Genomic DNA, 20,993 nt, shown 5'->3' with positions numbered 1-20,993 from the left:
TTTAATATTATTTAGAGGTAAGGGACGTTGCTAAATAATTCAAGGCCCAATTCTCCTAGGATGTTAAATTATTCTTTATGAAAAAGGTTAACCGTCTTTTTGTGTTTTGTTTTGTTTTTTGCCCCTCTGGAATTTATGAACTGTGGCTCTGGAACTGAGACTGAGACTCAGGAGGCCTGGTCCTTAGTCCAAGCTCAGCAGCTAGCCTGGCTGTGATTCAGGCAGTTGCTTGACCTTCTTAGAATCTCAGCTTGGCCTAAGGTGCCATCATCTTACCCACTTGTCAAGTCTGTTCCTGCATGGATCAGGGCACACCAGTCCAGAGCTGTGCCACCAAACGGGGTACTTGTCAGGGTTTACATTTTATTCAGTGGTAGTCATTTAAAGCCTATTTTTATATTACTAAAGCATGGATATATGTATACTAATTTCTAGAACAAGTTGAGCATTTACTAAGTGCCAACTGCTCTGCTTAGCGCTTTGCATATTCAATCTCCACTGCTGGATTTGGGCCAGGGAAGTTAAGGAACTTTCCCCAAATCAGCCAGCTCGGAGGATCCAGACCTGAACTCAACTTTTCTGCCTGCAAAGGCCATGCTCTGAACCCCTAAGCAATACTGGACCTGGACAGAAAATTTGCATAAAACATAAGAATTCTAAAACAAAACAAAACAAAACAAAAAAAAAAACATAAGAATTCTAAGAAAGTTCGTAGAAAATTTTAAGAAGTCCTGACAGAATGAGGTCTTCTATAAATTCACCTCTCACTCCATGCATCCTGGTGAAACCCCCAATTTGGCTCTTCTCAACCTATAACCTCCCAAACTCCAACTCTAGCCTCCCTCCTCGACAACACAGAAGTTTGCAGGGACTGGCTTTGCGCAGAACTTAATTCAATCACTACACTGAGCGCATGATAAGTTTTAATCCAGTCTCCAAATTCTTAGTATACTATCCGAGAAGACTTTGTGCCTCAGTAGAAACAAATTACTCACATGTGCTTAAAAGTTCAAAATGCAAGTGCTCTGAAGAGAAATTATCGAGAACATGCAGACTGTTTCAAGTCATACAAGCAAAGAAAACACATAGTGTTTTGTGATTTGCCAAACTTGATCCTTTTTTTTAAGGTAGCCACTCACAGATTTGCACATAAACACACAGCAGCTTGCTGAAATAAGTATATTATAAGTACATATGTCACAGGTTGATTTCTGGCCTGCTTGAAGCACTCCGTTCCAAGAAGGTAAGAAAAATAAGTGTTCTTGGAAACAGGAAATGTGAATAAAATGATATTAGCTCATATAAAGATCAGCTTAGACTAATCTGTGGCTGGAACTACTAAAAGAGTTGTTAATGTTAAAGGAACATCATTTTTTTGTCCCGATACTCATAATATTTTTCACTGTCTAAAATATTTGGCTTTTATGGGTTTGCTTCTAAATAAATCAGAGTGTAAAACACATTATGAATTTGTAATGGCATTTAACATACATCAATAGAGACCAAAAGTCCTAACTAAATACAATTTTTGCCCACTCTCCTATCTGCCTCCCATGTGGTTAAAACAGACTGGAGAAGGGACGCCTGTGTGGCTCAGTGTTTGAGCGCCTGCCTTCGGCTCAGGGCGTGATCCTGGAGTCCTGGGATTGAGTCCCACATCAGGCTCCCTGCATGGAGCCCGCTTCTCCCTCTGCCTGTGTCTCTGCCCCTCTCTCTCTGTGTGTGTCTCTCATGAATAAATCAATAAAATCTTAAAAACAAACAAACAAAAAAGATAGACTAGAGAAAATCAAGCATCCATGCTGAACACTCCCAGTTTGACCAGGGGCTCCCAGCCTGAAGTGGGCCTCCAAGCTGCTCAGTAATGACAGCCCCCTTCATCTCCCAGAGGACAATTTCATACCTTCTCCTCGATCCCCAAACCTCTAATAGGGCCTGAGGCAGGATCACTCTCAACTGGTGACCTTGACTTTGCTGCCTATTTCACTGAGAACATAGCAGTCAGCAAAAACTCCACAAGCTGGCGCCCCCACACCTAGCCACACACCAGCCTCAGGCCCCAGTACCCAGCCTTTACCTGTGTGTCCTCCTGTCCAAGGTCAAGCCCTCCACTTAGGCATAGATCCCAACCCTTTCACCGGCATTCCTCCTGCATCACCTGGTTTTCCCCACTCACTGACTTATTCCTGTAAGTATACAAACATACTATTATTGTTCCCATCTCTTTCATTCATTCATTTAAAGATTTTATTTATTATTCATGAGAGACACAGAGAGAGAAGCAGAGACACAGGCAGAGGGAGCCTGATGTGGGACTCGATCCCAGGACCCCGGGATCATGACCTGAGCTGAAGGCAGATGCTCAACCACTGAGCCACCCAGGTGCCCCCGTTCCTATTTTATTTTTATTTTTTATTTTTTTAAGATTTTGTTTATTTATTCATGAGAGACACAGAGAGAGAGGCAGAGACACAGGCAGAGGGAGAAGCAGGCTCCATGCAGGGAGCCTGATGCGGGACTCGATTCCGGGTCTCCAGGATCAGGCCCTGGGCTGAAGGCGGCGCTAAATTGCTGAGCCACCTGGGCTGCCCCCTACCCCCACCCCGTTCCTATTTTAAAAGAAAATAAAATTCTCTTAGCCTCCCTTCCCCCTTGTGGAGGAAGAAAAATTTTCCTCTGCCCTTCAAGATTCTTCTGGGTGGTATAAGAATTAAATGAACATGAAATAGATTAACGAGGCAAAAAAAAATAATTCATACACACAGAGGTCTCATAGATATGGGACCTCAGAAGTGACCAAGGCAGCAGCTTTTATACTTTCTAGACAAAGGGACACAGGTTTATGAGGAACTGACAGGACAAAGAATACTTTATGTTTGGGACCATCTATTAGTAAGGAATCCAAGCAGAGTTTGGGCTGGGGTGGTAAATTAGCAAAATTAACAAGGTTTGTTTATGTGGCTTCTTCAGCCCCGGATTCCCTGTCTCTGATGATAAGGACGCCTCTCTTCCTCCCGGGTGTAGGGAGGGGACCTTTCACATGGGAGATTTATGATCTGCTTTCTAGACCTAAGAGGGTCAGAGTGTTTTTGTTATACTGGCTGTTTCCTAAATAATGTTAATTAAAAATAATCATTATGCCATTGGGGGCATCCTACCCTGGGCTCCTCCACTTTCCAGCTTTATTTATAGTAAAACTCCTCCAGGGTGGTACCGTTTCCCATTCTCCTCTTACTCTTTTTTTTTTTTTTTTTTAAGATTTTATTTATTTATTCATGAGACACACACACACACAGAGAGAGAGAGAGAGAGAGAGAGAGAGAGAGAGGCAGAGACACAGGCAGAGGGAGAAGCAGGCTCCATGCAGGGAGCCCGACGTGGGACTCGATCCAGGGTCTCCAGGATCCTGTCCTGGGCTAAAGGCGGCGCTAAACCGCTGAGCCACCCGGGCTGCCCCTTCTTATTCTTTCTGACCACTCTAAGCAGCCTTTGTCTCTACCACTCAGTCAAGGTCACCAATGTCCTGCACAGCCAATGGCCAAATATCCCACTTGACTTATCAACTATCTCTGAGACAGACAACGTCTCTTGAGTCCTCCCTTGAAACTCTCTTTCCCCTTGGCTTCTAGGACCTCCCACTCTCCTAGTTTTCTTCCTTGAGAAGGACTAAGAGTCCTTCCTGTAGGAGTTCCTCCTCGACTTCCTGGCTTCCTCTACCTGTAGTGCCCCATGGTTCAATTCTCAGACCTCTTTTCCTCTCTAGTTCACCTACTCCCATGGTGAGAGCATCCAAGCCAAACTGATACCTCAGGCCTGGCCCTCTCCCCCCAGCTCCAGACCTATATATTCAAATCTCCATCCAACAACTCAATTTAGATATCTATAAGGAATCTCAAATGTAACAAGCCCCAAATCAGACTCTTGACTCCCACCCCCCAAATCTGTTTCTTCTAAATTTTCTCCATCTCAGTAAATGGCAACTCCATCCTTCCTGTTGTTCAGGCCAGAAAACCACAGAGCTAGGCTTGTCTTCCCTCCTTGTTCTCATACCCCATCTTCTCTCCATGGGCGAGAATGGCCCAAAAGCTGACCACTCCTCACTCCTCAGCTAATGTGACTCTGGTTCAACCCTTGAATTACTCAGTAACCTCTGAGGTAGTCTCCTTGCTTCCACTCCTGCTCCACACAGTCTGTAGTAAGGTGGTGGAAATTTTCTGCCCAGGCCCCTCACAGTGGCTCCCAGAATAAAAGCCCAAGTTCTTTCAATGGTCCACAACCTACCGCCCTTTCTCCTCTGACTCCATCTCCTGTGTCTGCCTCTCTTAGTTCACTCCAAGCTAGTCAGACTCACCTCTTTATTGTTCACTCTGCCTGGAGCTTCCTCCCCCCTCCGATTTCTACACAGTGTTTCCATCACCTCCTTCTGGACTTTGCTCAAATGTCATCCTCTTTGGGAGGCCTTCTCCAAAACACTGTTGGTTCCTTCTAACCTGTCTAGGTTCCCAGCTGGGTCTCTAACAAAAGACAGATCAACAAGAGAAAAGCACGCAAATTAGCCTATAAGCAGAGGGGCACTTGGGTGGTTCAGTGGGTTAAGTGTCTTACTCTTGATTTCAGCTGAGGTCATGATCCACCGGGTCATGAGATCAAGCCCCACATTGGGCTCCACACTCAATGGGGAGTTCCTGAGATTCTCTCTCCCTCTCCTCCTGCCCCCACTTGCTTGCTCTCTTCCCTCAAATAAATAAATCTTAAAAAAAAAAAAAAAAAAAAAAAAAAAGGAAGACACAAAGCAAGGTTAAGCCTAAGTGTTTTTCACTCTGGTAGAACGGAGGGTACTAGCTAAGGCTGATAAACTGGGGGAATTTAACAAAACTTGTTTGTTTGGATTCCTCTCTGAGTCCTGGTGTCTTCAGAGATAAGGATGCTACTTTGTTCCAGGTAAGGGGAGGGCACCTTTCACAAGAGGGCCTTGTGACCTGCTTCAGGGGAGGTCCGAGTCACTCTAGCACCTGCTGTTTCTCAAGTCCCTTGGGCTTAAAATATTCAGCATGCTGAGGTGCCATATTCTGGGGTAGTGGGTCTCAAACCCCATCACTACACCATTTAAAATTCCAACCCACAGCCCCTGCATCCTCTTCCTCTTCATCCAACAATCGTGTTCCTCTTCTACCTAACATATTATTTTACTTATCAGGTGGGTTTTTTTTTTTTTTTTTTAGTTGTCTGACTCCCCCAACCCAAATACCAACTCTATAAAGGAAAGGGGTTTTTTTGTTTGTTTTTTTCTTAATGTGTCATTCACAGCTGTATCTCTTCTACCTCGAACAGTGTCTGCCACATTATTCATTGAATGAATGAAAACTAATGGCCTCAGTTAATGATGTGGATATATTTTATAATACACTAGTATGTACCTGGTGCTCGAAGTCTATTTTCTCATCTAACCCTTGCCTCTATGTAGTGATTGTTATTGTCATTATTTTGCATATGAGAAAAATCAAGCCACAAGGAGTTCAGTGACGGCCAACGTCATGCAGCCATAAATGACATAATTCGTGATCAAACTCAAGTCTGTGTGGCCCCAAAGCTACTTGATTCACAGCATCATAGGTCTGGTTTCAATTCACACCATCAGTAGCCATGCAGTCACCATACCTCAAATCCATATCAAGGTTTAAGTGGTCTCCAGACAGAGTACGAGGGTCTGGGTCAGTTATAGTACTGCACCATAGGGACAGCTTCACCTAACTCCTTTTATTTTTTATTTATTTATTTACTTATTTATTTATTCACTTAACTCCTTTTAGAGGCTGTCATGAGTCATGAATTCTCTGATCCATTTCAAACAACTGAATATTCAGAACAATCTGGATGGTCAGTTTACCAAAGACTTTCTGCAGTTGAATATCTCTTCTAAGTGGTATTTGTATTCTTCTTTCCAGACATCTGCCTTAAATAAAAAGGGAAGTTGACTCTTAAGAAGGAAGAAGGAGAATAAAATCTTTCAGAGAGATATAGGTTATCTGCATAGAATATTTCTGATGGAATAGATGAGAAGCCCATGACCGTACCACTTCTGTAAGAACAAATGAAGAATTAGGAAACAAAAAAGGGAGAGGGACCCCTCACTCTTACTTGTAATTTGGAAGTTCTGTGCCCTAGTATTAAATACCTTCCAAAAATAAGCAAAATAATAATGGCTGTGCGCCCTGCCTGGCCTCCCACTGAGAGGGCAGAAAAGAGGACACACTGCTGTCTACGTGTGCCCAGGCCCTGGGTACTCCATCAAGGTCACAGGCATTCGAGGTCATTCCCAGCCTCAGTTTTACCAACTGCAATGTGAAAATAATGATTAGAGCTGGCCTGACCTTATGAGCGGGTTCTATTGTGAGACTCTGAGTATAAAACCTTATACATGCATCAGTGTTCATTATCATTTAGGAAAAGTTTGGTGGATAAGAAAGAAAGCCAGCTCACTGAGCTATGGAACACAAAACGGGGCCAGAAGAACAGCAGTAACTGTCTCCATATACCATTATAAGTTCTTAGACGTAAGAAAATGGGTAGAAAATCTGTTGTTTGGTCTTAAACAATTTTATTTTAAATTCAAAGAGTATAACCAAGATTATCATCTGCATGATTCCAGCTCCTCTAGTGTCTGGTCTTGGAATTATGCCAATTTTGTTCATGCTTCCCCAGACCTGGCAAGGCCTTTTACCTTCACAATGCACAGACTAGCTGGAACCTAGAGAACTGGAGAGATATGAAACTCATTCCCAGAATCAAATAAAGGCAAATTCTCAGTTGTGTAATATACTACTCTGAATTTTAAAATACTGAAGTTATCAGTTGGGTTCTAGATGCAGCCTTGCCTTGGGAACATAATGATAATCTGAAAAATCATGGGTAAAATGCAAAATAACTTGACTTATGGCTACTTATAAGAGAATAAAAACAATATGTAATGAGTGGAATCTGTGAGCCACAAACTGAGTAGCCAATGAAGTAACATCAAATGACATTTCTTAAGAAAAGGCAGTTGGGTTTCCTTATAGGCCGATTTACTTAAATAGCATAGTATTAAAAAAAAAAAAAGAACAAAAATTAAGTGCACAGGGCATGTATTTCTGGACTGTTCTGAAGCCTTTTACTCTTGTTCATTAGTTATTTTATGCCATTAATGGGATGGAGAAATGCCCTACTTAATGCCTTGAAGACACCTATAAAAGGTTCACAGTTTGGGGAAAAACTTTTTTGGAGCATCATTTCCTCATTTTTCCTGTTTTTTTTTTTTTTTTTTTTTTTTCCTCATTCATTTCCTCCTCCTCGTTGATCTTGGCATCTGTAGGGAAGGGTACTCCTGGGCCTCCAAGTCACATCCTTCCAAACCCAAGAAAAGGGAGCACTGCACTCACCTAACCAGTCCAAAGACCCCGCCCTCTGGCCCCCAGTTCTCTGCCCGGTTCGTGGGGAACAGCAGAGGCCACATGGGGGGGGCGGTCCTCATGGGTCTGCCACTTGCTGGGCTCACCTAGGCCCCTGGTTCTCCGTGGCTGCTCCTCCACCCACAGGGCCGCGGGAAGGTCAAGGGAAAGGATTTGAAAGCACTAACGCAAGCTGATGCAGCACACCAAAATGCAGGATCACGACTCTGAAAAATTAATTAGAAAAGGGAGCAGTCCTCTTATCATTTCCTTATTTCTCTTTCTCACTTCCCTTTCGCCTCCCCTCCCCGCCTGTCCTTCTCCCCTTCCCCACTCCGCACACCCAAGCTCCAAGACAGTTAAGACCCCGGGGTCTGAATTGTGCAAACAGGACCAAGTTGAAGAGTCCATGGGGCCTCCACCCCGATTACTGAGAAATGCCAAATGCAAACCAGCTCAGCGCCCAATTCCAGGAAGATGCTACATGCGGGATTTCCTTGCCACTTTGCGCTTTCACATTTGTCAGGCCTTAAAGCTCTGGTCATTAGTCTTCCGCTTCCTAATGCAGAGAAGTAAATGCTGACTCATGTCATTTGCCTCAGATACCACCGGAAATGGCATCTTCACCCCAGCCGCTGGCTCACAAACCCAGCAGCACCCAGACCTGAGCTTATCTGCCGAGCAGCGGGGGGCCCTGGGCTCTCCACCCCGGCCTCTCTGATCTCCCGCCGAGAAAGGACCCTGTCTGGGGAAGAGACCTAGAGTCCACCGAGAGGTACACGTTTTAATCACCAGGTTTTAAATGAGTAAGTACTTTCCAGTTTCTCCCATTTTATTTTAAGTAACAGTTTCCCATCTCTGACCAGCCTTTCTTAGGATCCTCCTTTCTTGGGCCTAGAGCAGTCAGAATCCTAACCCCTTGCACCCTAACCCCTTGCACCCCCCACCTAACTGGACAGCCTGCAAGGGACAACTGTTACTTTGTCATACGAAGGATTCGTGCTGGATGAACTATGCTCTCTCTCTCTCTCTCTCTTTCTCTCTCTCTCAAAACGTACAGAAGTGTAGACAGACAGTAGTGAACAGGAGAAAGGACGAGAAGCATCTGTTTTCTGTGCAATCGTGTATGTTGTGGTTGACCACAAAGGCTTGGCATCAGTTTTGACTCCCAGCTCTGCTTTTTCTGAAATAGATGACCTTGGGCGGATGACTCAATCTTCCAAACTTTTTTCGAATGTGTAAAATGGAGAAAAAGAAACTACCAGTGTCACAGGGTTCTTAAGAGGACTGGATGGGTAAGACACTTACCACGCTGATGGAGTGGATACTAAATGTCACTGAATAACAAGTTAAATCAGGGTTTCTAAATGATAAATTAAGTCCTTCATTCAACTGGAAAGCCCTCTGAACTAGTAAAACCCATCCCATGTGCTGAGGCGGCTCAGAAGAACAATAATTAACATTTGTAAAGTTTACAGAGCATTCATCTGATTTCCACAATTAACCCTAAGGTAGGCAGCAGCGTGAGAGCTGCTGACGTATTTTTGTTACCGAGGGGTAGGGGAGGAGCTGAAAGGCCTGCTGAACCCAGCTGGAGGAAGAAAGGCTCATGGGTTCAAAAGGGAGACCACAGGACTGGGGAAAAGCCAGTGTCAGAGTGAGTCCCCACGTTCCTTTCTCCCGCAGAGCTCCTCACCTCTTGGACCTTGCCTCTCTTCTGATTTCCAAGCCACAGGGTCTCAAACTGGAGAAATCCTCAGTCCTGCTGCCAGCACACTGAGCAGTAGCCACATAGGCCTTCCAGATCCTTCTACAACACTGCATGGGCAGGGGGGAGGAGGCAGATAGGGATCGACTCTTAGAATCCCATTCTTAAATTCAAAACCTTTTTCTCCCCCATAGAAACACTATGTACTTGGCATTCAGACACTACACTGTTAATAATGATAATAACAACGATCATAAAAGAATTTCCATTTTAAAAGCTCTTCCATGCAATCTCCTTGGAGGAGCATTGGAGGCCACCTCTCCCGGTGAAATGCTGAAGACACAGAGATGAAGTGAGCTCTGGGGGTGGCGAAACCCCAACCTGCTGACTCAGCTGAATGTTCACATCACAGGTGAAACTGCCTTTTGTGGTCGTTCCCGGAGATAGAATTTTCTGAACCCTACCTGTCCATCGGTCGAAAGCCACTTAGTCATTATTGGCTCTTTTGCAACCATGGGAACTTGTGATTCAGCCACTGGCTAGGATCTGGAGTAGTCAGCATAAATAAATATAAAAAAACTCTGAAGCACAAATAGAGCTTTAGCGCAGCACTGGCTTTTCCACTGACCCGCGAGGGGGAACAGTTACCCATCAGGGATGCAGGCCGAACCAAGTGAACTTCATCTCTGCTCGGTTTCTTCAGGGGAAAAAAAAAAACAAAAAACAAACCTTAAAGCTGTGTACAAAACATGGCTTCATTCGGGTTTTCAACAGAGAATGAGAAGGAAAATGATATGCAAATATATTTTTTTCTAGATAAGACTATTTTTTGCCTCTCAACCTCAACTAATATTTATAGCTGGGTTGTTGAAAAGCTCAGGCGCTGGAGCCTTATTTCCTCCTAAAAAAACAAGACAAAACAGTATCTTAAGCTGATCTAATCAATCAGAAGATTCAGTGGCAATGACAGACCAGTTCTGCTCTTTGCTAGCTTGGACAGCCTTGGGGGAGGTCCATAACCTCCCCAGGCCTCAGTTTCCTTATCCATAAAATGGAGACAATGATTGTTTCTCCCTCAGCAGGCTGGGGGCAGAGAGCAGCAGGCCTGGCACATAGTAACTGCTCAGTGAACACTAACCATTATGCAGAGGGCACTGGGCTGCGAAGGCTCTAGAAGGATGGGTGAGACCTACTTCTGCCGTCCAGGACTAGGATATACAGGGGTGGGATGGCACATGAGGGGTCAATCATAGTACAAAATAGAATCAAGGACTAAAATCAGAAGAACGAGACTTTTCTGTCGAGGGGGAGGAGGGGGAGGAGGGGGAGGTCTTCAGACAGCTGTGCGTTTGAAACTGGATCTTAAGGCAGAAACAGAATTTCAGTATTGGAAGGGTTGGGGGGACACTGATGCTGAGTCACAGGGTAAACACGAAGAGGTGAGAAAAGGCTCTCGGGGTATACACGGGCTCTAAAGAAATCCATCCTCGGGTGTTGGGGAGCGGCACACGAGGCAGGATCCTATCCTAGGGTAAAAACCGAAGTTTCCTAATACAGAATGCTGGAGCTAGGCTAGCATTATCAAATCAAAGTGAAGCCACAACATTCAAAACCCTAGATGACCACGTTTGGGATGAGAAAACCCAACACAGAAACCATACCATTCTGGAAGGCTTTCAAAGTGAAGACGCACTTCCTCAAGAATTAAAAATAATTGAGGGCAAGTAAAAAAGTTCATCATAAAATCCACAGCAGAGGTGACATTGGTCAACTGCGCTCAAAGCACACGGCCACATCCTCCTCCCTAAAGCATAGCCCCGAGAATTACACCTTATTATTATGATGATGATTATTTTTAATGCCAAGAAGCAGTTGAACTATTCTCCATCTGGGCTATCAATCAAGGATTTTTGAGGTTTTGGGGCACACAGTGGCAACAGCCACCGGTCACGAACCGTAAAAAATGACTTGATCCAAGCATTTGAGAAGCAGAGGTTACTTGCACCAGGTTATCTCGACCGACGTTGCCCGAGAACATTCTCTAGCAGCTCTCAGAAAACGCCCAGCAAGGACCTGCGGCCGTCCTTCCAACAGATGATCCATTTTTTACCTTTAGGAGGATGATCCAAAGGTCACCGGAGAATTATCTTAGGAATTCAGTCCCAGGTTGATGGCAGGATAAATGGGCCTCTGGAGAATTTGAAAGTGATAAGAGGCCCACCCAGGCGGTTGGGCCCCCGCCCCTCCCCGGCCCCTGGGAGCACCGGCCTGCTCACCTGAATGTCGCCTGGAGCTCCAGGGACAAGCTTGGGCTGGCTACGTTTATTGAGCACTTAAAAAATGCTCTGTTACGAAATTCATAGTATTGTTCTCAATTTGTTGATGAGGCTTCTCAAGTGCAAAAAAAAAACCCCAAATGCGCTGAAACTGGCTGAGGCCACAGGGGCTAGCCTGCGGTGGAACCGGATATAAACCCAGGGGGCTACCTCCAGGCCCCCCTGGGGGCCCCTGGGCCGGGCCTCAATTCAGGAGGCATCTGCATACAAATGGTGATTGATAAGGAGACCGAATAATTTGTTTCCATCCCCAAGGAGGGGGGGGGCTTGCTTTAGGTGATGGGGGGAGGGATGCCCTTAATTACTGCTCTGGGAAAACAGGGGGTAAGGCCGGACTGTTTGGGGGCAGACTGAGAAGCAGGATCGCCGTCCTGGAGCGAAGAGCTGGAGGGATTTACCCGAGGGAAGAAGGTTGGAGAAAAGAAGGAAGGAGCCGATTCGTGGGGTTCCTGAGAAAGCCCAACAATTGGGGGATTGCCCGAGAAAGAGAAACTCACCCAGGATCGCGGGGCAGGTGAGCCAGGGGCCAAGGGTGTCAGTTCTCGGAAGGAGGTGACCCCGGGCGCCCCGGCCCGAGGACCTGGGGATGCTGCTGCCCGGGGTAAGGACCACGAGGTGGCCCTTGACAGGAGCGGCCGGGAAATCGCTGCTGATTTACTGCCCGACGTCTCCCCGCTCTGGTGGAGCTGGAAGCCGAATAAAAGTCCAAGGAGGAGTGAGTGGGAGGTGAGGACCCGGCCACAGGCCCTGCAAACTACTCCTTGAAAGTGGCCTTGAAGGGGAAGCAAAAGATAGGACTGTCCTGGAGGTGGAGTCAAAGAAGTTTCCTTTCTTTTTTTAAAGCAAGAAACTAGAGTGTGTCTAGTGCTAAAAGGAAGGAACCGGCCCAAGGAGGGTGAAGAAAAAGCAGAATGCATAATTATCCCCTCTCCAGGGGACATTCTGGAGCAAAGTTCCTGAGGAGGTGGAAGGGCGAGCCACCTGGGCTGAGGAATTACCTTTACACCTGAGGAGGTACCGGGCTGCCCCGGGAGGGAGGGAGGAGCAGGGCGGGGGGGCGGCGCGTGGGCTGGAAGGTTCCACGGGGGCAACGGGAGAGAGGTGCTGTCTGCAGGCTCCAGCGGGGAGGGGGCGCCGGGCCCCTGGTTTAAAGGTCCCTGACCTGGGCCAGGCTCCGTACTAGGCCCTGGCAGGACGTAGTGGTGATCCCTTTGCATCCTCACTGCTGTCCAGGGAGGAAGGTGATCCTCCCCCCCGTGTGACAGCAGAGGGAACGGTGGCCCGGCAGTGGGCCCTGGGCCCAGGAGCACACAGCTGTGTGGGGTCAGAGTCCACGTGTGACTTTCCCGCCTCCCGGCAGGGGGACCAGGGGGACCGGCCGCTGCCTCCCCGTTATCTCTCAGTCTTAGAGCAGTAACGGGTAGCAAGTTGGCGGCTGTAGTTTAAATAATGGTCTGAGACCAGAATGTGGAAGTTCGTCAGAGGCTGTGCAGGATTTGAAATCCTATTTTGCTTCATATGAATTGCTTTGATTTGTTTTTACTTTAGGAGATCCAACAAGCGTTGTGTGGGTTTTTTTTTTTTTTTTTTTTAATGGGGGCTATTTGGATAAAGGCTTTCATTTTTAAGAGTTTTATTTTATTTATTTATTCATGAGAGTCACAGAGAGGCAGAGGGAGAAGCAGGCTCCGTGCAGGGAGCCCGATGTGGGACTCGATCCTGGGACTCCAGGGTCACGTCCTGAGCCGAAGGCAGATGTTTAACTAACCACTGTGCCACCCAGGCGTCCCTTGTTTTTATGGTAGTGACCCACACATCAGGTATTATGAACCCTCCCCCCTTCATTTGTAAAGGATGTCACCTGCATTTTTTTCTAAAGTCCCCAGGAAAAACTTTTGGTTAGATTATCACTAGGGGAAAATGATGCCGCCTTGCAGATTTTTAAACTTGGTAATTTTCAGACCCTGAAAATGTGTGAAATTCTCCCGTGGATCTTTTATTTGCCAAAGAATCACAGATTTAAGAGTGTGGCCCCGGAGGGATGGAGATGATGCAAATTGCCTAGGCCTGCAGCGATTCCTGCCTCCACAGGGAAGACCTGTGGTTACCGGAAGTCCACTTTGAAGATTACGATTCTAGATTCAGTTTTCCATTTACATCGCGTGTGTTTGAGATGTTAGATGTGGTGTGTGAGGACCCACTGAAGAGCCAAGTTAGAAATTTGGGCCATATGGTAGGGTTGGGTGACCCAGGAACGGGGTAGAGGAACCCTGACAGTGGTTGTGGGGCGGGCATGGGTCACATTTGCAGAATGACAACTGTCAGATACAGGTGTGTTCTCTAAATTTTTACTGACTTAATGGGCCAAATGGGCCTCAGAGCTGAGGCCTTTTTTAGAGGCGAGGTTACTTGGAGTGGGGGATTAGAATGGGACTTTCTAGTAGCTGATATTTGCAAATAGTTTGCATTATTTACCATATAGCATCTCACAGTACTTTTCTGTGTTTTTGCAAATTTACCCCTAAAAGCACTTTTTAAAATAGTAGGCCTGCATTATTTTCCCCTTTTCTGTGTTATATAGGAGAGTGTGTGTTACCTGAGTTGGCCCAGAGCAAAAAGATAAATCTCTTGAGAATCCGCAAACCTCAGGCCATTCGTAAAGCTTTCCCAAAGGAGAAGTTTGAATTGTTTTTCTTCTTTGAAAACTTTATAGGACACGCGATTTAATTCGTGACAAGTTTAAAGCCCACTTCGAAAACTAAGCAAATGCCAAGACATTGAGGTGAATTCATGGAAAATAATTTTATTTTGTATCATCTTCTCTGTTAAAACCTAGGGGGATCCTGGAAAGTTCAAAACGTTGATTTGATTACCAAAAATGCAGTTAGAAGGAAATGAACTGTTTGTATTCCCAGTATAATGTTGCATTCAGATGGTTAGTCTTATGCAAGAAACTTTTAAACTAGTTACAAGTACTTCCTACAACTAATCAAAACAACATCCTAATCGTTAGCCATTACCTCTGATTTAAGATTTCACTGCAGGGTCTCTAGAGCAACTGACCCATTTCTGTGTCCGTTTTCCTGTGACTAAAGATCAGTAAGAAAAGGGAAAAAAAAAAAAAAGAATTAACCTAATTTCTACAACACATTGGTTAATGAAGAACAAATGTTACGTGTTTGGTTTGTGATAGTCACACAGCAATAGTCTGTGATTTATAGGTCATGGCTTATGAAGCTCTTGAAAAATTAATTACCCCCAACAAAGAAATGTAAGCAAAGTGCTTGAAAGTCATTTATTATAGCAGTAGCCATTATTAATGCACATTTCTGTCAAAGTCCAAATAGAAAGCATGGAACTAACTTATGATTTTAGGAATCATCATGAAACTTTTTTTTTTTTTTTTTTTTTTAAGGGGAAGGGGTTTTAATTTGAGGTTGAAATCACAAGACTGCCAGGATCACGCGTATACATACCTCCTGCTTCCCTCTTTTCCTCCTCCCGCTGGCTTTGGCACTTGATTTGCATACATCCTTTGTAGCTGCTAGCACCTTCTTCTGTATTTGCCTTTTACTCGTCCTTTTCCTTGCTGCTCTTGAAAGAAGAGACTACCTTTTTACACTAGGCCCTCCATGTGGCATAGTGTCAGGCTCACAATGATGTTTACTGAATGAATGAATGAATGAATGAGTCATTCTTATCTCTAAAATAGCTACGAAAACTACTAAGTGAGTTGAGCAAATTTGAAGAAAGAAGCCTAGGCTTAAAAGACCAGTAATATGTTTTTCAAAGCCCTTTTTTGTTTCATTTTTTTGGGAAATAAAAAGCTTTGAAAATGGAACTTACCAACTTTTTTTTTTTTTTAAGCAGCTCTAGCTCTCAATTAGTCTTCATTCACCACTCCACCCCCGCAAAAAAGTCACTTCATTTTTTGTTAGGTTTTGATTTTAGTGCATGGTATCTTAGTCTAAATGATTCTTTCTCAGGGCGATAGTCCTGGGGGTGGGTGTCTGATTTGTTAATCCTGTTACAGTCTCCGGTGCTCTTTATCAAGAATTTCACGAATTTCCTTTCAGTTTAACTTCTAACTAGAGGGCTCTTTCCAGTCATTTCCTCCTCCCTTCTTTTCCACAGTCTGATCCGCTCTCCTGTTCCATCCCAGAAGAACAATGAGAGATTCCCAGGGAGACGTTCTTGCCTAGTTTGGACTCTTGAGCTCTTGGAGCAGCATCTGGGTGGGTTAAGTGCACTGGTGGGGATACAGGGCAGCCAGGATTTCTCAAACCCTGAGGGGCCTGGGAGTCTGCAGAGTTGTGTTTTGGTTATTTTAAAATCCAGGTCACTTAATTTTTGTATGTGTCTTGGTTGAGATCAAGGTATGGGATGGAATATGTATACTGTCACTCAAAGCACACACACACACACCAGCCTGCTAAATACACATAAACCACCTCTTCTGGGCAGGCAGAGGAAATGGTTGCCCGCCTGTGCGGAGAGACACACTGAGGCACCCCCCTTCTATCTTGTCTCCGATATCTCCCCTGCAGGAGCCAAGCGTTTGGATTCAGACCCAGCCCGCAGGGCATCTGCTGTAAAGGGGTCTCCCTACGGAGACAGACTTCAGTGTCTGTGGTTTTAAATTTTAGCTCCATCCCATCAATATCCTTCCCTATAAAACAGAAATCATAAAAGTCATCTCATCAATAGGATTGCATTCGTAAAGCAACTGGCATCCCATAGCCATTCAACAAACGTTAATTTTGCTCTATCCTTTCCCTTGGATCATCTCCTCTACTCTTCACAGAACCCTGCCAGAAGCACAGGACAGACACTGTAAGCCCTCCTCCCCCTTTTATTGATCATTAACCTGGTGTTTTGAAACTTGCTCAGTCCTATAATAGCTAACCCTTAATCGTGCCTACTACTTGTCAAGCGTTGTTCTAACCGTTTTGCACTTAGTCCTCACATCAAGTTGTGTTGCTCCGAAAGCAGTGCTCTTCACCACTGCACTTCAGTCCTCTCTTTCCCACAGCTTTTAAGTAGTGGATTGGACTCCCACCTGTGAGTCCCAGTGTAGAGCCCTTCACACCCAGAGGAGGGATGCATTAGGCCCAGGAAACAAAGTACCCTAATGGAGAGCCACCAGGTCATCAGAGCTGCCCGCCGCAGGGAGAGAACTCTAATGGCAGGGGACGGTGCTTGGTATCCTAGGGCACTAGGCACACAATGGGACCAGAGTGCCAGCCCAGAGAGGGCACGCAGGTCGGGCGCCCCGTGAGGACCCAAGAAACCCCAGGAGGAGGTTTTCCCCCTTCACTTAGCACTTTGGAGACTGGGACCTAGAGCAGGGAAGTGCTGTTTGTTCACAGAGACCCTGAAAGTCCAAAGCACCTATTTCCGTCTACGTTCACGGTACTTGGCACTCTGTGTTAGCCACCAGTCAATATTTCTGATCTGCTCCTGCCGGGTGACCAGGTTTTACTCATTTTTATATCCCCAATGGCGTGGAGCAATTGGTAGACACCTAACAAAGGTGACAAATGACTGTCAACAAAGCAACATCCCAGAGCCCCAAAGGGATTTGGAGTTTGCTTAAGGTTTTATTTTATTGCACCACAATAAGCTATATATCCTCTTTTTAAACCTTTTTTTTTTTTTTTTTGATAGCAAAAACATTTGAATGGAGATTCTTTTGGGAAAAAATAAGCTAATATTTTCGACTATTCTCTTAGGGCAGCTCTTATATGCTACCCATTTTCATGGTTTCATTTTTGTACTTGTACCCATTTAAACACACACATAATATAGCTTTTAAAAACTGAATGTGTAATTTCATAATAGCTATTAAAATGCTAACTGATGCATAAATGCCTACAAATATCAAGGCACAATGGATTTTATTGGCTTCTGTGTATCAAGTGAATGCCCTGTTCCTCCCCTCCTGAGATTTGTTGGTGATATCGAAGTGTACTTTTACCTTTTATTCATTAACGGATATGGTCACAAATGGCAGCTTTACAATAAACCGAAGTTTTGAAGATGGTTTTCACAACTCTTAACATCTTAATGCAATGTGCTGAGGAGGAAAAACTTTCTACTCTCTTAGGTTCAATACCCAGGGCCCTGTGAATTAAACAAAGATGGGTTCAAAGGGAAAAAAAAGCACACAGTTGTTAATAATATTTGTGTGCACCAGAGTTCACAGAATGGAAATTCAAAGAAGCAGATTCAGGGGCTTATCTATCATTTTAAGAAAGGAAAAGGGGTTTGGGTTTCATGGGATGAAGAATTGTGGGGAACTCTCATGAATAAACAAAATCTTAAAAACAAACAAACAACAAGAATTGTGGGGAAGAACTGGGAAATCTATGAGGGAACTAATGGAAGATGGGGGCTATTTTAGTAAAATCTGTTAATGCAAACCCATCTTGGTGTCGACAGCTCCCCATCTTCTTCCTTGACTCTACTCTTCCTGGTGGGGGAAGGCGCACCTGCCTCAAAGGGAAATTTATACACCGCTTTTGGGCAGAGACGGGAAGTGCTGAGAACTCTTCCTGGGTCTTCTGATTCTCAGTTGCCTTGAGCTCAAAATAATCCTTATGCCAAAATGGCATATTTGGGGATGGCAGATTCTGATCTTCCTGTGGAAAGCAAAGAATATTACAGCTGCAACATGTGAATAATTTCCAGTGTTATTGCCCTTTTTTACAAGTCCTGTTGGCAAAAACCAGCTGCTTCCTTGTTAAATCTGTTCCTGTGTTTTCTGACCTGGCACACGTACTTGTTTTTTTAAAAAGATTATTGTTTATTTGCAAGAGAGTGAGAGAGCATGAGCAGAGGGGAAGAGCAGAGGGAGAGGGAGAAGCAGACTCCCGGCCGAGCAGGGAAGGGACGTGGGGATCCATGCCAAGACCCAAGCTGAAGGCGGACGCTTAACCCACTGAGCTACTCCCCTGCCCCATACTTTTCCTTTCTGTTGTTTGTTGCATTTCATTGAATTCTTTGTAAGTTATTAAAAGAAATGTACGATTCTATAAAATACATTTCCAAAGAAAGGAGGGAAGGCAAGTCCTCCGTAATCCTCGTTTTCTATGAAAAACTCTGTTCTGGGATATTTTCTTCCAATGTTACTTATTTTTCTATAGTTTCAGCCGCACAGGGCACCCCTGGGGCATGCAACTTCTTCAGCTTAACGTATCACAACACTCTGTGCTTTCTTGCTCACTCACAGTCCCGGTTATTGAGCAGCTGCAGAGCGGTTATTGAGCAGCTGCAGAGCGGGCCTCGCCCTTCTCCAGCTCTCAGCCCCGGAGCTGCCTTCCCAGGGGCAGTTCCACCTCCAGCCAGGGGAGGGCCTGTGGGGTTGGTCGCTTCTGGCCTGGGGGAAGCCTCCACCAGCCTCGGGGCAGGAGGAGTCTGCAGGTTCAAGGAGAGGCCCGGCCAAGCAGGCCCAGCAGGGCTCGGGGCTCCGGCTCCCTTCTTGCTCTTGGACTCCCCAGGCCCACCCTCCATCCCCTTCTCCTGCGCAGGGTGGGGGTGGGGCGCTCCCAGCCGCTCTCTCCTTGTGTCCCAGCAGCCTGCAGACCCGCCGCGTGTCAAGGACAGGCCGAGGCCGCGCGCCCGGGGCGTCATGGTCCACCTGCAGGCCTCCGAAGTGCAGCAGCTGCTCCATAACAAGTTCGTGGTCATCCTGGGCGACTCCGTGCAGAGGGCCGTGTACAAGGACCTGGTGCTCCTGCTGCAGAAGGACTGCCTGCTCACCACCAACCAGCTCAAGGCCAAGGGGGAGGAGACGTTCGAGCGGGACGAGCTGGTGGACGGAGGCCAGATGGGCCCCATGCACAACGGCGTCCAGTACCGGGAGGTCCGCCAGTTCTGCGACGCCCACCACCTGGTGCGCTTCTACTTCCTCACGCGCGTGTACTCCAGCTACCTTGAGACCGTCCTGCAAGAGCTGCAGGGCAGCGAGCACGGCCCCCCGGACGTGGTCATCATGAACTCCTGCCTCTGGGACCTCTCCAGGTACGGCCCCGACTCCTGGCGGAGCTACCGGGAGAACCTGGCGAGCCTGTTCCGGCGCCTGGGCCAGGTCCTGCCCGAGTCGTGCCTCCTGGTCTGGAACACGGCCATGCCCGTGGGCAAGCAGATCACCGCGGGCTTCCTGCCGCCCGACCACCAGCCCGGCGACGACTCCCTCATCGTGCGCGTCATCGAAGCCAACTTCTACAGCTCGGCCGAGGCCAGGAGACACGGCTTCGACGTGCTGGACTTGCACTTCCACTTCCGCCACGCGGGCCAGCACCGGCAGCGCGATGGGGTGCACTGGGACGAGCGCGCGCACCGCCACCTGTCGCAGCTGCTGCTGGCGCACGTGGCCGACGCCTGGGGGGTGGAGCTGCCCCGGCGCGACCGCGTGAGCACGTGGGTCAGGGCCCGCCCGGGGTTCCCTGTGCGGGGGCGCGCGCCCCCCCGCGCCAGGTGCTGCCCCCTGCTGCCCACGCCCCCGCCGCCCCGGCCCTTTCCTCTCCCGCAGCCCGGGCCGCCCTACCTGTGCGGTCCCCAGGACGCGTACTTCTCCGGCCCGTCTTTCCAGTCGGGTGAGTTTTCCTCCAACTACTTCCATTCAGATGTCCCCTTCCCTGCCCAGATGAGCTTTTCCTTTGAGGATGACTTTATGATGGATCCCGGGCCCCCTGGGCCCCCTGGGCCCCCTGGGCCTCCTGGGCCTCCTGGGCCCCCTTTCCCCTTACCCTACTTGCAGCGAGCCCCTGTGGTCCACAGGGGTGTCCCCCGCTATGCACCGCGTGGCCCCTATGGGCCCTGGGGTCGGCGGCCCAGACCTTCCAGGAGGCGGGCCCATTCCCGCCCACAGCCAAGGCCTCAGTAACCTGCCCGCGCGGCCTTTCTCCCCCTGGTGTCCGTGGACCGGACACATCCCCCCGCCACCCCGAAAACAGACTGATCCGGTTAACTCAAGCCCACAGTCCGCGCCTGGACTTCTTTTTGGTCTTTGCGGTCGCTGATAAGGGCAGGGAAGGGCAGGCAGTCTCACACCCAGGTTTGTTGGCTACCCCCCTCTTCCCCTACTCTCTGGAGGGGGGGGTGACCAAGCATTCCCGCCTCCCCACTCCCTGTCCTCTTTTGTCTTTTTGTAAACAGAACTTTGAAATAAAGAAGTTGTTTCACTAAAAGTAGCCGTGGGTGTTGGGTGTGTCTGTATTTAGTGGTGTCTCCCCCTTCCGTTAAGGCTTAGCTTCTTAAAAAGCGAGGATACTGTCTGCTGTTCGTCTGCTTGATAAACCACTCAGAGTGGAATTTGAAGTTGTTCTGAAGGTTTCCATAAGATGGACCTGGTTCCTTACAAATAGACAGAAGAACTTTTCGCTTTTTGTGATCATATTTTCCAGAGATTCTCGAAGAATCGTTCAATTTTTAAATTGTAGAGGGAGAAGCAGGCTCCATGCACTGGGAGCCCGATGTGGGATTCGACCCCGGGTCTCCAGGATCGCGCCCTGGGCCAAA

The 20,993-nt window shown here is 47.0% G+C and overlaps 1 protein-coding gene across 4 annotated transcripts in view; it reads left to right on the top strand.

Annotated features, from left to right (window-relative positions):
* The window catches only part of PCED1B (PC-esterase domain containing 1B), a 141,005-nt gene extending 120,340 nt beyond the window's left edge, over positions 1–20,665 (top strand). Inside the window, exons 4-5 of one of the 4 annotated variants that reach the window (XM_026000175.2) lie at positions 8,030–8,233; positions 19,048–20,665. In XM_026000175.2, the coding sequence (XP_025855960.1) occupies positions 19,102–20,358 (1,257 nt within the window). In that variant the 5' untranslated portion in view covers positions 8,030–8,233; positions 19,048–19,101 and the 3' untranslated portion in view covers positions 20,359–20,665. Of the gene's footprint in view, positions 1–7,686; positions 8,234–12,225; positions 12,486–19,044 lie in introns of those variants that run through there. The other 3 variants (XM_026000174.2, XM_072765469.1, XM_072765470.1) reach the window with 3 other exon arrangements.
* The last annotated feature ends 328 nt before the right edge of the window (positions 20,666–20,993 follow it).

The sequence above is a fragment of the Vulpes vulpes genome, chromosome 8 (genome assembly GCF_048418805.1).
Source record: "Vulpes vulpes isolate BD-2025 chromosome 8, VulVul3, whole genome shotgun sequence".
Lineage (NCBI taxonomy): Eukaryota > Metazoa > Chordata > Mammalia > Carnivora > Canidae > Vulpes > Vulpes vulpes.
Note: the sequence above shows the minus strand (reverse complement) of the source record. Positions and strands in the feature narration are given on the sequence as shown.